Genomic DNA, 16,492 nt, shown 5'->3' with positions numbered 1-16,492 from the left:
GCTGCTGCGACACTTTTCCGCATTGTGGTTGGCAGATAAGCAGTTGTAGCACAGTGAATATCTTCTTATTGTTTGAAGTTTTTCGTCAACGGATTTCATCCTATAACCTTGGCACGTTGCTACATAGTGGTTCCCATCGCAGACCGGGCACTTGTTGCTGTCCGACCTAGCTACAAATGATCGAGACTCCGTTTTAATTTTCTTTGCAGGCGGTCCACTTTCAACTGGAATTTTTCGTTTGGTGGGAACTGCGTCCAAGACCTGACGTCTGTCTAAGACGAAATTTTCCAACTGCTCGTATGTAGCTGGTGTGCTACCTGAGGCGGTGGTTTCCCATTGTCTGCGGGTGCTGTTGTCCAGTTTGTTTGAGAGCAGGTGTACCAATATGGCGTCCCATGCCTGAATTGGTTGTTTGAGTATTTCTAAACACCGCAAATGCTTTCTTGCGTTATCAAACAATTCCCTTAAAGCAGATGCCGATTCGACGTCGATCGATTTGAGTTCAAACAAATCCCTCGTGTGCTGTTGTATTAGCAACTTCGAGTTGTTAAAGCGACGGTTCAATAATTCATAGGCAATATCGTAGTTTGAATCTGTTGTTGGGAGTGAATCGATAACACCTAGTGCTGCTCCCCGTAATGATGCCTTTAAATATTCCAACTTCTGGATGGCTGGGAGTGGTTTGTGGTGAATCATTGAATTGAATTTACCGATCCACTCCAGCCATTGTCCACTTGCTCCCTGGAATATCGGTAGTTCCATTTTCGGTAATCTAGAAAACTCAGGTTGGGGTTGGTTGGCTACGTTTGATTTGCGTTTATTTATGATGGCCTTTTCGAACGCAGCTAAACCAGCTATATATTTTATCTCGATAGCGTCTCTTGATTGATGTTCATCAGGATTGAGTTGTTCCAACGCACTTTGAGCGGTGTCAAACGTGCCGTAGCATTTCTTGAGCATGTCTCGCCGGGTTTCCAGTAAAATTGAATCATCCTGGAATACGTTGATGGTTTCTATTATATGCTCGATCCGTGTACTTGCATGATTCCGTTGACTTAGCAAGCGGTCAAACTCAGATTGCAACACATAAACTTGTTGGGTTGGGTTGCCAGTCGGTGCTGCTGCTTCCACCAATCGATCCCCTTCTTCAATCAAGTTCTCCATTTCTGGTTGTACCAGTTGTTCGGGTTCAAGTAATTGTGATTGAACTTCCTGAATTTAATCGGACATTGCGCTGTTGAATAGACGAACTTTGTTTGAGGTTATGTTCTCCTTATTTAGTCATCAAATGCTCTAACGAGTGTTCTCCATGTAATTATACGTATGAACCGGTAAGGCAATCATTTACGGCTGTCGATATTCACATACCGACCCGCGTAATCTATGTTCTCCAAATGATATTTAATTAGTTTTCTTTTCTCAATATTCTGTATCAATTCCCGATTTTTTCCAAGATGGCGCAACACAAACGTGCTTTCGCACTTTTTCCAAAAGGATCCGCCATATTGGATGATTTGGAAAAATGCTGAATTGATAGAAAATGTTTGAAATAGCTTCTGTTTACATTATCCACGAATCGTTTAACACCTGTATTACCTATATTGAAGAAATAAATTAAATATTTGAAATATAATTACCACTTTCACCACTAATCCGGCTCGAAGGACCAAATGTTAAGTTCGTGTGTACAGGTCGAAGGTTCAAGGAAGAAGAGAGTTGAGTCTAACATGAAGTGCTGATGATAGCGACGAATGACTACCAGTGTTGCCAGTTATACAGATTTTTTTGCTCTTAACGTATTTAAATGTAGTTTATTGTGGATGACATATTGTACTGAACAGTTTCAAAATGTAGAAAATTCAATGTCATGGTTACAAATAAATACCGTCAAACAGGGCATCATGCAACAGCATGGTTGGATTATTATTATTATTATTATTATTATTATTATTATTATTATTATTATATTTATTCATCGAACATTTTGTTTAAATGAATTAGAATGTAGAACAAACATCAATCAGATAGAATTAAATAGACTGGACTGGAGAACACGACGAATAAAACGACTAGCTGGTTCATTGAACTGGTGCAGATGTTCAGCGTCCTGGAATACTCGCATCATCGCACTCAATGGCTTATTATAGCCGTAGGATGTTCGGTGGACTCGGTTTGATAGTAACGAGTGAGATCGTAAGGTTCTTAATGGCGCATATCATTTCCAGCAAGTGTGGTGACTGGTCCTCACCGTTCATGAAACATTTGAGTACCACAACACTTTTCCAATTCTTGTTTTAATATAATGTAATCAAGTTATCATTTATTGATAACAAAACGATGTAACGTAGTTTCTCATATTGTGAGATAGTTTTTTAAAGTTTTTGTTTCTCATAGAAAATTTAAAAAAAATCGAGCATTAGATGTACAATTTTTTACATTTCTCGATGCCATAAAAAACTTTACGCAGTATGACGGATTGGCTAAATCACCAACAAAATTTATATTGCTTTTAATATCCTATATCAACACTCTTGGTGTAAAAATATTTTTCGGACCATCATTTTTTAAATTCCGTTACCAGTCTGTTCTAAATGCATCAACATGCAAATTAATGATTCACCGTTTAAATCTTGTTTCAAAATGCTGGAATATGATTGTTTTGCACCACGCGTTTGTTAATTTCAAAATTTCATCCATACAAACATATATTTTTATGATGTCAGACGGATGTGACAGTCAGGTACTAAATTTTTTGTTGTATTTTTTACCCCTAAATGTATACAACACCCTTATGCTTTCTCCTAAAAAAAATTGTTGACACAAAAAATATAAAATTTAATTCGAACAAAATCAAAAATACCTGAAGATGATGCTTTATGCGTAATCAAATCGAAATTATATCAAAGACTATAAATTTTCAAACTATTTCATTTGATTTTTTATTAAAAACAAAAGTTGTTGCAACCCTTTCTTTTAGTTGGGCGAAAACCGCATGGTTTTGTTAATTTAAAAATAACTGATGAAGCTATTGAAGTTGAAAAGTGTTGCATGAAGCCCCAGGTGACGGTACACAACGTATTTTACTTAGAATTTTATTTTAAATTGTTCATTTCAACTATGTTCTCGTTGTAAAGCTCTCTGTGACTTGATGGTATCCTTTTCAGTCACGTGGAGTGCGTTCTTTACAACCTGGCAAAAACATGATTTCAACATTTTTAGTTTCTAAATACACTTGAGTAAAAAAAATCATGTTTTAACTCAACAGTTTATTTTAACAGTTCGTTGAAAATAAAGTTAGGACACAATTTGTTTCAATAACTTTACGTAAATCATATTCATTTCAAATACATTATATGACTTTGATATTATATGACTTTTACTTTGTAGATAATTAGAAAAACATTGAAAATAGTGTTCCTAACTGATGTGGACATAAGCTTCTTTTAGTTGTTACATGAAAAAAAAACATGTATCTTACATACTAATTACTAAAATCATGATAAAAAACAATCGGAAGGAAAATTTAAAAAAAGTCTGTTGACAAATTTAGCTTAAATCTTCCATTTCTAAAAAGTGCTTTTTTTAAAAGAAAACTGCGAATAATTCCATTCAATTTGGACATACTTTGAAATAATCCGGATTTTACTGAGAGCTAGAAATTTTTTTTGTAAAATGAAAGTTCGCACAATCCGTTGCATTATCATTTTTATTTTAGATTGTGATAAGTGAAAAATAACGTCACAAACAGTCAAAATAAAACGGTACCTTCAACTGGGGAATCATGCAACACTTTTCAACTTCAATAGCTTCTAAAATCTTAATGTCTACGAATGATCATACCTCTAGTACATCAAAAGTTTTAAGTTTGATGGGACACCCAATTTAAGAAGTCAGAAAAAATATTGGTTTTACCAGTTTATTATTAAATTTTCAAAATCATGCGATATTCACCCTACTATGAAAAAGAGGTAAGTTGCAACATACTCTATTATTAATGAAAAATCAAATGAAAACGTTTGAAAATTTATAGTTTTTGATAAATTTAGGGGTTAAAAAACTACAAATATTCTATTATCTTAAATCATGGAAATGATTCTTAGGATGAATGAAATTTGAATGTTAATAAACGCATAATGCAAAACAATCATATAACAGCATATGGAAACGAAATTTATGAGTTTTAGTTCTGATTTTCATTTTGTTGCATTTTTCCCCAAACAGGTAAGTATATTATAAATATATATATTTGAAAAATATTGGTGATTGTTTAAAAAGCATTTTTACACCAACAGTGTTGGTATAGGATAATGCAAGCAATATAAAGTTTGTAGGGGATATTATTAAGCCAATCCGGCATACTGAGTAAAGTTTTTCTACGGCATCGAAAAATGTAAAAATTTGTGCATCTTTTGCTTGATATTTTAAATTTTTTATGAGAATCAAAAACCTTAAAAAACTCTTTCACGATGTTAAAAGCTATGCCATCATCAATTTGTTATCCTTCAATGATAACTTTATTACAGTATATTGAAATAAAAATTGAATGAATCTTGTGGTATAGAAATGTTGCATCTAACCCTGCTTTTGCATGATGCCCCGTTTGACGGTATATTTCAGTTCCACTTGTAATATTTACGTATTATTTAATTGAAGATGCAGAAACCCAGCAATCATGAAATCGCATTAAAAATGGTAGCTCAAATCGTTTATAATGATAGTACAAATTGCAATTCCTACCAATTAAGTAAACGATCGTAAAAATTGTTGCTTAAAGTCGGCATAAATGGGATATGATAAACAGTCCGCCAAGTTTGCAAATTTGTTCTCCCGCACAGGGTTAAAATGAGAAAAATAAACCTTGTTGTTCTGTCTGCAATAAGCAGTGCAACCAGATTGCTAAAAATCAGATGCATCTAGCTGAAAAACTGTCCAATGAGAGAAGCAGCAAATATAGGTCGCTGGCAAAGGTTGGCATGCATAGAGACCAAACCTTGGGCTTTCTTGCTCACTTTCAGGATGTACAAATAAAGTGTTGAATATATTTTAACAAAAAAGTTGAAAATCTTGTTAATTTTTTTTTAATTTTTCATTACTTTATTTAGCAATAAATGTGTTTTTTTTTTTTGAAAAATCAATCCAATATGACTTTATCTCTAAAAACTAACTGCCAATAATTTTTCTGACGACTCCAAATAGATAATTTTTCAAAAAAATAGGGCAGTAGCCAGTTTTCTTACAATTTAGGGCTTCACTTAGCTTTAATTTTTACAACTGCTTCTCAATTAGGAACTATTAGTATAGATTGTAAGAGGAACATGGTTTGAAACATTAAGAGCAAAAGTAATTTCAACATGTGATTGTCTTTCCCAAGTAACCATAAGCATTAAGCCATAACCCTGAATCAGCATTAAATCAACATTTCTTATGCTAGTTAGCATTACATCAACATTCATAATGCTTTTTAGTTTTGAATAAGCATTATTAATGCATAGAAGCAATAAACAAAATTAACACTAATGAAAGAACGATATGCACATATAGAGGAACTATATAAATTTTACAAGCATTAAGACTGTAGCACTAAAACTTCCTGTTAATGCTTATATTAAGCTTTTATTAAGCTTTAAATCTTATGAGTGACCCGAACAGTACTTGAAGTACGGGTTTTTTAACCTACCTTATCAGCATCCAGATTGGTCGAAATGGTTAAGGCGCAAGGAGAGATATAAAGGCTGCTACGGGATCCTCGGTTCGAGACTCATCAAAGGTAATTCATAATTCAAATCTTCAACATCAATCGACCTGCTGAATGAAGGGTTCTATGAAATGAGAAGTGATTATACTTCTCATTTCATAGAACCCTTCATTCAGCAGGTCGATTAATGTTGAAGATAATGATCTTATTTTTTTTAATTTTTGTTCATTTTAATTAATCAAAGAACAATTTCTCATTTTGAATTTCCGTTTTACATCAATCATGATCAATCAATTAAAAATTTAAAAGGTGTTCTTAGTATGTACTGTAAACGCTTTTATACGGCTGGCGAAAAATGACGTTTTTATGGTGCTCTTATTTAGCATTTGTATTGCTTATTAAAGGCTATGTTGTGATAGCATTTATTCAGCTCGCTATTTCGCATTTTTAGCAATAATTCTGCATTATATAAGCATATAGTGCAAAACAAGCATTAATTCGAACTTATATATGGGAATATAGTGTTGCTTATGGGCTTTGTTTTAGTGCTTATGGTTACTTGGGTTAGTTTCATGCTGATTTGTGTTAGGGTTAAGATTTTTCAAGTATTGATTTCATTTGAACAGAAGTCATTTTTTAAGCATTGATATGTTTGAATTTTGAAGTCAACTTTTGAAACATAGGTTGTTAGATGAAGTGGCCATAGCTACAAGAGATCTGTATTCACATTTACCATGTTTAACTTACAATAATACTCAAGGTTGCAAAAAGGGGTGAAAACGCCATAGCTAGTATCTGTACTATCTATACAATTGAGCTGATTTATATTAGCTTTACAGCATTTACTAACTTAAAGTTTGATTTTCTGCTAACTTAAATTTTTTTGATAAACTTCAAGAGTTCTTCCAATTTTTAAGTGATTTTCCAACAAGGCTTTTGAAAAAGTTCTTTACAATTATGGATTTTTTGGAATCTGTAGGTTACAGTAATTTAATGGGTAAGTATAGTTCAGTACATGTTTAGGACTGAAATGAACTTTTCATGAAAATGCAAAATAGAGTAAAAAACTATCTATCTTAGATTTCCTGGACAAAAAACAATAATGAAATGTTCTTCCTTGGGTTTTTGAGGATCAGTATAAGTTCTCCAGAAGAGAGGTATTTGGAGATGTAGGAGTGTTAGTGCAAAAATATAAAAATTGGAGTTGACACATTAAAACGATTCTCTAAACTTCAATCTAAATTTAATGTTTCAGATTTTGAAAATTTGATTTTCATATTTTTCTGGTCGAACAAAACTTCGGCTTTCCGGATAATGTATGAAAAATGAGCAAAGTGAAAACTTTAGAGCTCGTTTCCTCGAAAACAGTTTTTATGCATTCATACCCATCTGACTATGAATGCCTAATTCTCATATTATTCTTATACATCCATGTTTTCAGCTTTAGAAATCAAGCTTGAACCTATCAGCTCTCACAACTCTGTTGACTCATCTATATTATTGTGTCTTCAATAGAAGCATAACTTTGCATTGGCTTCACATGAAAAAAAAATTCTATAAACGATGCACAGTTTAAAATGAATTCAAACATATTTATATTTATATTAATTTTTCTGTTGAATTATTAGTTTTCTTTTCTTAACATCAGTATTCACATTTTCCCCTTTAATGGTGAAAATTTTCAGACGTGTCAAACAAATTGGGACTTTCTCGTTACTATTTTATCGTAGCTAATCGAACATCAAGATAGAACACCGAGGTAGAAGAAAGACAATTTTGTTGAACCTTCGATCCCATATGTTTCCTCCTGGGAAAAATTCGGCAAGGATATGCAAAACTAAACTTTCCCTGAGTAGAATCAAGTGTGTAAGTCAATGAAGCTCGATAACCTTAGGCCACAAACTGCGATACCAAATTATTAAATATTTGAAAGCTCCTTTCGGCTTCCCAAAAGGAAAAACTGTCCGAACAAGGAAAGAGCAACTTGTCAGATAAACGGAAAACGGTCAGCTGCAACCCGGAGGGAAACTTTTCAGACATCTTCGAAATGTGCTGAGCCAGTGGATGTAGAGAAGTTTTTTGTTGCTTGCTTTCTGCATAAAACTGAAGACGGAAATGTTCATCCTGGAAACTCAGAAGATGAACAGCATTGGGTGATAATCTGAATTTAAAAGGCTAATTAAAGTGTATTTTTCGAGTAAGTTTAATCTTTGTCTTGAAAAAACTTTTCAAGCCATAGCATGGTGATTCGATCCTAAATTAATTGGGAGGGTGACGGTGAAGTTTATTGTTGGCTTGTATGAGTAACTGCTGTATTGAAATCAAAGCATGTTCGTTAATCGTAGGGTAAAACCTATACAAGACGCTCCCGCGGAATGACTACTTTTCATCCAATACTTCGCGAGGCTCAAGCAGTGATGTCAATTGAATTTATTTTTTATCAATGCGAAAAGACATACCCCTGTTAAACAGCTAAAACCTGTTTTGCCAAATAAGATACGAAGCTACGGTCTTCAACAAAGTTGTTCAGCGAAAATTTCCTTCAGGAAAATTATAAATTGGCACAAAAACCATCATCTGGCTTGGTTCCACAAAAGAAACAAGAATGATGATAATTTTTCAGAAAAAAATATTCAATTTTTTCATACAAACCTAAAAGTTTAAATTTGTTCGTGTAAACGTTACTTAAAAAATCTGCTTAAATTCATGGATGAGTTTTGAACCAAGAAGAAGCTTTTTAGGCCCCAGGGTTCGAGAACTTCAAAAATGACCACAAATCAACTCAGCCTAATGGTCCATGCTATTATTTTTCAAAAATACGCCTACTTATAGCTACGAATGTTGTTTTTCTCCATTTTTGTTGCGGCAAACGAGCTTCTCTATCATTTCTTAGGTGAAAGTTAGTATTTTGTAATTTTTCATGATTTACATTTAAAGTTTAATGTCAAACCAGACTGCGCTGACTGATAAAATTTCAGCATTTCTTTTTTCCAATCGTTGTGAGACGTAAAAATATGAGACACGAATCGTGAGATGTGAGACGCGCATGTGAGACGTTAGATGTGTAAAACAAGATGTTTGTAAGTCTTGAAAGGTGAGTTGTGAAACGTGGAACCCAAGGCGTTAGATGTGAGACAAAAGATGTGAAATCGTGAGACGTGATTAAACCAGATATGATTTAAGATGAGAAACGAAAGATGTGACAAAAAGAAGCAAGGTGTGAGTATAATATGTGAGAGTTAAAAGTGAAATGTGAGAAGGAGTGATGTGAGATCGAAGACGTGAAACTGAAGAAATGAGAATGTATCTATATAGATAAAAATAAATGTTTGTCCTTATCAACGCGAAAACTACTGAACCGATCAATTTGAAATATGGTTTGTTTGATTTTTTAAATCAGAGATGGTTTCTAAAATGCTTTCAAACCGCTTCAACTTGAAAGAAGGGAGGCTACCATTCCAAATTTATAAAAATATGACAAATTCGAACAGTTTCCGGAAACTTCTGAACCGATAAACGTGAATTTGGTGTCTAGTCTTTTTCAAGACCAGGAAAGGTGTCTATAACACTATAAAACATCTCGGGAAAAAATGAGGGTAGGGCTTTCATACAAAATTAACAAAAAATTAAAACGTTTAAAACAATTTTTGGAAACTAATGAACCGATAAACGCGGAATTTGGCGTGTTTAAGACCGGGAAAAGTTTCTATAATACATTCAAATCCCTCCGAATCCAATAAGGAAAATTACAAATTCTCAAGAAAAAAAAACAAAATTTTAACGAAGAATTTGTGTTAAAAATTGATGAACGTAAGCGTTTTGACATAATGAGATGATTTTTTTAATTGACTCATAAGTTTAAACAAAATTTTATGAGATATTGTACTGATAGACGCTTCCCATTTTAACTAATGAAGACTCTCATATTTATTAAATTTAACATAAATTTTATTCACAAATCCAATGTCTTTGTGTTTTCGTGAATTTTGGCACACTTATTGATTATGTAAAAATTTGCTTGCATTTGAATACTCTTCTCGCTTCAATAGAGGCGATTTTTTTTTTCAATTTAAAGGTGGAAGATCCATCAATTTTATTTCTAAAGGGCTGGTGCTTCAACCTTCAACCTTTAGGCACAGAAAACAGACGTACAAGCTCGAACAAAAAATCTTCAAAAAAGTGTGTAAAATTTCAAATGCTGACACCTAAAAATACGTTGAAAATTGACTTGATACAGTGCCATCTGTTGCGCCGTTCAAAAGTTACAGATCAAATTTCTAAGAGCTCAGTTATCGAAAAGGCGTAATCGTATATGAACTCAATAATAAATTAAATAATGCCGCTCTATAATAGACAGGTCAAATTTATTGCTAGTTAAATGCAATAAGAGTTGCTTTTGACTGGATGGAATTTCACTTCCTTTTTTTTTGCACTACTGAGGCAATCAAAATAACGAAAAGTTATGGAATAAGTTTCTGCACTTCATGAACGGTCAGAGAACGAATCGACTATATCCAGTCAATTAGGAACATTTTTGACGATCAGTCTCACCCATCAGAACTGATGACATCTCGAAGCGGATTATTTCCAAGTAAATATCATAATTGTTCATAATTTAGTACTTCTAGCTTGAAGGGAATAGCGATTAACTTTTAAGATATTTTTTTATTATGCAACGTGACGAAAGTGTTACGGAACTTCATCAACGATTTTCTCGTAACATGCCGAAGAATTCATACGACCTGTTCAAAACTGACCAAAATATTGTACATTTTTCTCAGTTTTGTTCTGACGGTTCTCTTTGGCATGTTCTGAGACATCTGGTGGCCCAGCCAAAAAACAAAAATTGGTTCCAAATGTTCGTTGGAAATTTTACACAAGTTTCGTGGGCTAGCTTGTACGTCTGTTCTCTGTGCTTTAAGTCACGTTAAAACTCAAGACAATCTTGAAACTCAGATGCCAAGAAAAAAAGTTTGCTTTTGAATAATGTCGAAAAAATTTAAAACAGAGTATATTTCACCCATAGTAATTTTAACGAACCTTATTTTACCATGGAATGGTCAGCAAAACATGCAGGGTCAGCTATAGTGTTATATAAAAAAAAGAAGGGGTTGTGAAATATACGACTTGAAACATGAGATGTGAATATCTGGTCCTTTCCTGGAGTTACATTGTTCCCTTCTTCAATCGTTTCGAATATTCCGGACGGTCTACTAACGGCAATTCAGGTTCTATCGAGTATCTACGTTCGAGTGAGTTGACAAAATTGTCATGATTTTAAGATTCTTACTAATCTCAATTTTGATATTAACTCAGACACGTCTGTTGCTCACAAGAATAGATCAATGAATGACTTCGTTTTAATTGCCATAGAAGTTTAAAACAAAATTTCAATTTTTCAAATACACTTCATCTTAATTTCATATTCCATTCTTAGCAAAAACTGCTGTTTATTTTCCCAATTATTCTTCATCTTATTTCTACATCCAATTTTCAGCAAAAACCTTTCAAATCTGTACTTTTTCGGCCACTCTGTCTTTTTTTTTACCAAAGTTGAAATAATCTGAAAACATTCTCAGCAACAGCCATTCTAATCTGCTAACCAGCCGCTCTGTCTTTGTTTACCAGAGCCGGAAAAATAGAAGTAACATTTTTGCAACAGCCATTCCAATCTGCACTTTTTGCCGCTCCTCAGCAAACATTTTTTAAGCTATATTCTTCTGCTATTTTGATAAACATTTCATATACATTATAGAACGATCTTATGAAAGTTGAAAAAATAGCATTTACCTACCAAAGTGGAGGCAAAAAACATACATAAATTTCATTTCTTCCAAAAGCGAAGAAAACTACACCAATTGGGTGCTATCCGCTATCTTATTCGTACTAATCGAAAGAACGCAAGAGAGCGCAAGATTTTTCTCTTATTACCTTCAAATCGTTGCCAGCGACAATATTCTCAAGTTCTCTCAATGGTCAATATTACTCAATTCCCATCTGATTTTAAGCCATCTGGATGCACTGCTGGTTGTAGAGAGAACATAATGATGATTTTTTCACTTGGCGCAGGCGCAAAATCATTTTAAATTTTACAAGAATGACGGACTTTGTATCATATCCGATTTAAACTGACTTCAAATAACATTTTATACGATCTTTTCACTATACAGTTGGAATTGCGATTCGTAGCACCACTTTAAACGACTCAAGTTATGATTTCTGAAACAATTTCACGTTTGCTTGGTCTGAATTTGTTTACCAGAGCCGGAACATAAACAAACAATCGTAGCAGCAGCCTTGAAAATCTGCGCTCCTTGAGCCAATCCGCTTTTTTAACGGTGCGCACAGGGGAAAACTATGTAAAAAGGTGATCAAAATTGATTGTGCCAAAACGGATCGTTTTAGACTCAAAGTGTCTTCGGGACATTTTACCTACATTTAAAGCACTTTACAATGAGCTATTGATAAAAATGATTGAATCACTTTGCAGTGCGAAAGAAAAATATTTTTTTGTATTTTTCATATTAGAGCACTTATGTTTTTGACAAGTTTTTAGATTGTAAAAATGTAGCAATTTTTTCAATACGTCAACATCGTAGAAGCTAACCCAAAAAAGTAAGAAGGGTTCAAAATATAAAAAAAATGTTTTAATCAAAATTTTCAGTATTTTAACGCCGAGGTTTTCCCAGGCTGAACTTATTCAAGCAAAATATGTTTGAAGGAGTTTTGAGTCACTCAAAATCGAACAGTATTGTGGAACACGCTTAAAAAAAATATTCAGACTGAAACAATTTAGATTGGAAAAACTAAGAAAAAATAGCTGTTATCGAACACCTGTATCTGTGAAGTTCGGATGAGTTCGGTTTTTTTTTTCTGAATTAGAATTAAGCAAGTTTTAACATTATAAAAATATGGCGTTTGCAATGATAAGTTTTTTATTTTGTAGCTTTTTAAACGATTAAAGTTACCTATTTTCAAGGAATCTGAAGCGAATTCCAAGTTTATTTAAACTGATAATTGCCAACCGTTTTTATTTTGGCGAAACTTTTCAATTCATTTTCTTGCTCGTATATGTCATTCATTAGACTCTATTGACGAACCTTACAATCTATCTTATCACTTAGAATACAATATATTTGACGTGTTTGTTTTTAGGTAAGCTAATTTTAATTGCAAAAAAAATTCCTCTAAATTCCTTTAAAATAGCTAACTTTAATAATTTATAAAGCTACAAAAGAAACAACTTACCATTGTAAACTCCATGTTTTTATAACGTTGAAACCTACCTGATTCTAATGCAACCAAAAAATTACCCGAAATCATCCGAACTAGAAAGCTAAAGGTGTTCGAAAACAGCTATTTTTTCTTAGTTTTTCCAATCTTACTCGTCTCAGTTTGAATATTTTTATCAAGCGTATTTCACGAAACTGTTCGATTTTGAGTGGCTCAAAACTCTTTCAAACACATTTTGCTTGAATAAGCTCGGCCTGAATAAATATCGTTATCGTTTTTCGTAGCTGCAGCCTTAAAATTCTGCGCTCTCTCAGCCATTTCGTCGTTTTTACCGGTGGCCGAATCATTAACAAACAATCGTAATATTAAACGCTGAATAAGAAATCCAATTTTTATATTATTCATAAAAAAACTATATTTATTTTCTGCATTTTCTTATCCATAAAAAATGTTTCTGATATGTGAAATCAACTTATTCATTCCGAAAAAACGTTCTTAATTATCCGCGTGAGATTAAATCATCATGGGTAAAAAAAAATGACAAAAAAAACTTCAAATGGAATAAAAAAATGAAACGTTCGACAAAAGTGGAACACATTATAAACAAAACAAGCAAGGTTTTAAAAGTGTTCAAAACATTGCTTAAATTTGTCAAAAAACTTTCATGAAAATGGACGATTTATTCTTCGTAACAAGTAAAACTAAAATGAAAATTTTTGCCCAGTAATTGGAAACTTTACGAAACTGCCCTCATAATCGTTCTGATTGCGAGAACCCGTATGAAAACAGGCGTATAAAATGATTAGAAAAAAAAGGTTTAAAATGTATAAAAATCTATTTAATTTTATTAAAATTATTTCAGATATATAGAAAAGCTCAATGTGAAAACAACACTCCAACGAAGTTGAAGTTGAAGTTATTCCAACATCGAGTTTGTAAATATACGAATGGAATCAATATTTAGAGATTTGAAAATTGCGGGGTTGTACCTATGTACATTGAGTTTGAAAAATATAGACCAATAATTGAACATTTTACACTTAAAAATACATTTTCGAGAATGTTTTTCAAGTGCGTATGGGTCAATCCAATCAACATACGTTATTCAAAAGCTCACCTGCATCATTTAACACCTTTGTCGACAAGAGTGAGTGACGTAAAGTACCTACGTCCAAATTTGAAAAGTCAAATCACCAATATGGATTTTTTTTAGCCAAAACTATCTAGGATTATAAGCACATCCTTAACTGTTCCCTATCAAAAATTTGAAGCCGAAACGGTATTCCCTGATGATGATTTGGCTCAAAGTCAGACATTTTTTATGTGGGTGACGCTTGGCGACGAACGTGTTAAGTCACATGTTTTCAAATGCAACGAAACGATATGTGAATTAGCGTAACAGTACCGTTTCTAATTTGCACAATCTCGCTGAAACACGTGCCACAAAAGTCATATCGCTCATGCTAGTACAGAACTAAGCGCTACGTCTTGGAGAAAAACTACACCCTCTGGGTGGGCAAACAATTTCTGCCAGAACAAAACAATGAAAGCGTTAATTAGAATTGTTCTGTTACTTCATTGTCTCTCGATGGAACTTAGTCTCATTCAAAATAGTATTAGAAGAAAACTATACGTTGTGTTTTTTTTTTGTACCAGAGCAATTGTGTATCTTAAAAGAAGTTGAAATTTTAAGTTCAAATAAGTAAGAACCATTCATTGACATAAAACTCTTAACCACTGTCAAGTCTTTGAAGAAAAAAAACACCGTCTTCAAGAGTATTGCGCATTTTGTCACGTGTCTCATTACGGAAAGATTATTCCGGGCGGCGGCGTGACCCCGTCATCAGTCTGAACTGATGACTTAACTGCAGCTCTAGGTTGTCTGGAAATCTGATGAATGAACCCGGGGCGAGGACGACATTCAAATCACAAACAGTGCGGACCCAATTGGTTGCCGGGTAGAGATCAAAGCTATGTAGATTGGCTGCTTGCTGCACAGATGAATTCAATTAAAATCGCAACTTGATGAGTGTATAATTTGCAAATTAAGATTCAATTATCCAATCAGTTTGATCAATCCTTCTCGTTTCTTGGGAACAAAACGTTAGCTAAACTTTGTACAGATTTTGTGCATGTTTAAATGATTATCATCCGAAAATAGACAAATCATCGGAAAAAATCTATCCCCTATATCACATCATCAATTGTCGCCCATTCGATTGAAATCTGATGTCATCCAAACAGCTCAGATGTGATGGGGAAGTTGTTTACTGAAACACTCGTCAATTACCGAGAAAAACAACGAACATCACTTTTTGAAAGATGAATCCCAACAGTTTCCGATTCGCGAAAAGTGTGTTAGGGTATGAAAGCAAGTACAGGAAATGCTCTTTGATAACAGCTTTTCTTGTTTCATGTGATAAAATTTCACTTTTTGAATTTTGAACGCAATGAAAAACTGAATTGAATTTTCTGAAAGTCGGTTTTTATTTTTGGGTGAATCATTCTCTTGTAGAAATTTTTTAAAACGCTTATAAAATACTTGATAAACTAAACTCCTTTAACAAATATCTCATTAATTCCACCTCGCAGGTCTACGTGAGCACATCGCTGGCGAATCTGTACGAGAGTCTGGGCAAGGATGACTGGCGCCTAATCTACACAGGGATTCCGGTGCTGCTGCACGACAAGGGATGTACCCGGTCCCGGTGTACGCCCCGGGTAAGCTTCGTTCTGGCCGAACGTGGGACCTGTTTTGCCCTCTGGAAGGACACCATCGACAACCTGTCGGACTACAAGGTGGCGGCGGCCGCATTTCACACCATGTATCTCTCGGCAGGTAAGTGTTGCATTGTTAAGGAGCTCATTCATTCAGAACGCATTAGCCTTTTTAGAAAGATTTCAGCTTTGTTGTGCCTTTTCAGCAATTCCAAACATTAGCTGTAATTAATGTGAAATTCTTATTATCAGTTCAAGACACTTTAAACCCTGTTACAAAAAAAAGCCATCACATATTAGACTAAGCCGATTTGGGGTCATTTTTGAATTTCTCAAACCCTGGGGTCTAAAAAGCTTCGTATTGGTTCAAAAATCATGCATGGTTTATTTGCAGAATCTACGTTTTCATGAGTAAATTTGAACTTTTTTGTGTATGGGAAAATTGAATATTTTATAATAAAAAATCAACATCATTTTCGTTTCTTCTGTGGAACCGATCGAGCCTGCTAATGGTTTTGGTGCAAATTTATAAATTCTCTCATGCAAATTTTTGCTGAACAACTTTGTCGTAGATCGTATCTTCGTATCTTATTAGGCAAAGCATTATTGCCTGTTTAAGATAGGTATGTCTTTTGACATCGTTTAACTATAAATTCAATTGACATCACTGCTGGTTGCGAGGTATTGCATGACTATTTTGCGTGGAATATTCGCGAAGCCTCAGCGGTGATGTCAATTGAATTTAAAGATTTTCAATGCTAAAAGACATACCCCTGTTAATCCGCTAATATTTTTTTTGCCTAATAAGATACGAAGTTACAGTCTTCGTTAAAAATGTTAATCGGT

General features: G+C 33.7%; 1 protein-coding gene across 3 annotated transcripts in view; it reads left to right on the top strand.

Moving 5' to 3' along the window:
* The window catches only part of LOC129742336 (uncharacterized), a 390,821-nt gene that overhangs the window by 359,656 nt on the left and 14,673 nt on the right, over nucleotides 1-16,492 (top strand). For all 3 annotated transcript variants that reach the window (XM_055734229.1, XM_055734228.1, XM_055734227.1), the window contains one exon: nucleotides 15,521-15,767. In XM_055734229.1, the coding sequence (XP_055590204.1) occupies nucleotides 15,521-15,767 (247 nt within the window). The remainder of the gene's footprint in view (nucleotides 1-15,520; nucleotides 15,768-16,492) is intronic.

Source organism: Uranotaenia lowii, chromosome 2, assembly GCF_029784155.1.
Source record: "Uranotaenia lowii strain MFRU-FL chromosome 2, ASM2978415v1, whole genome shotgun sequence".
NCBI classification, from domain to species: domain Eukaryota; kingdom Metazoa; phylum Arthropoda; class Insecta; order Diptera; family Culicidae; genus Uranotaenia; species Uranotaenia lowii.
The sequence above is the reverse complement of the archived record's forward strand: the minus strand, read 5'-3'. Positions and strand labels throughout refer to the sequence as shown.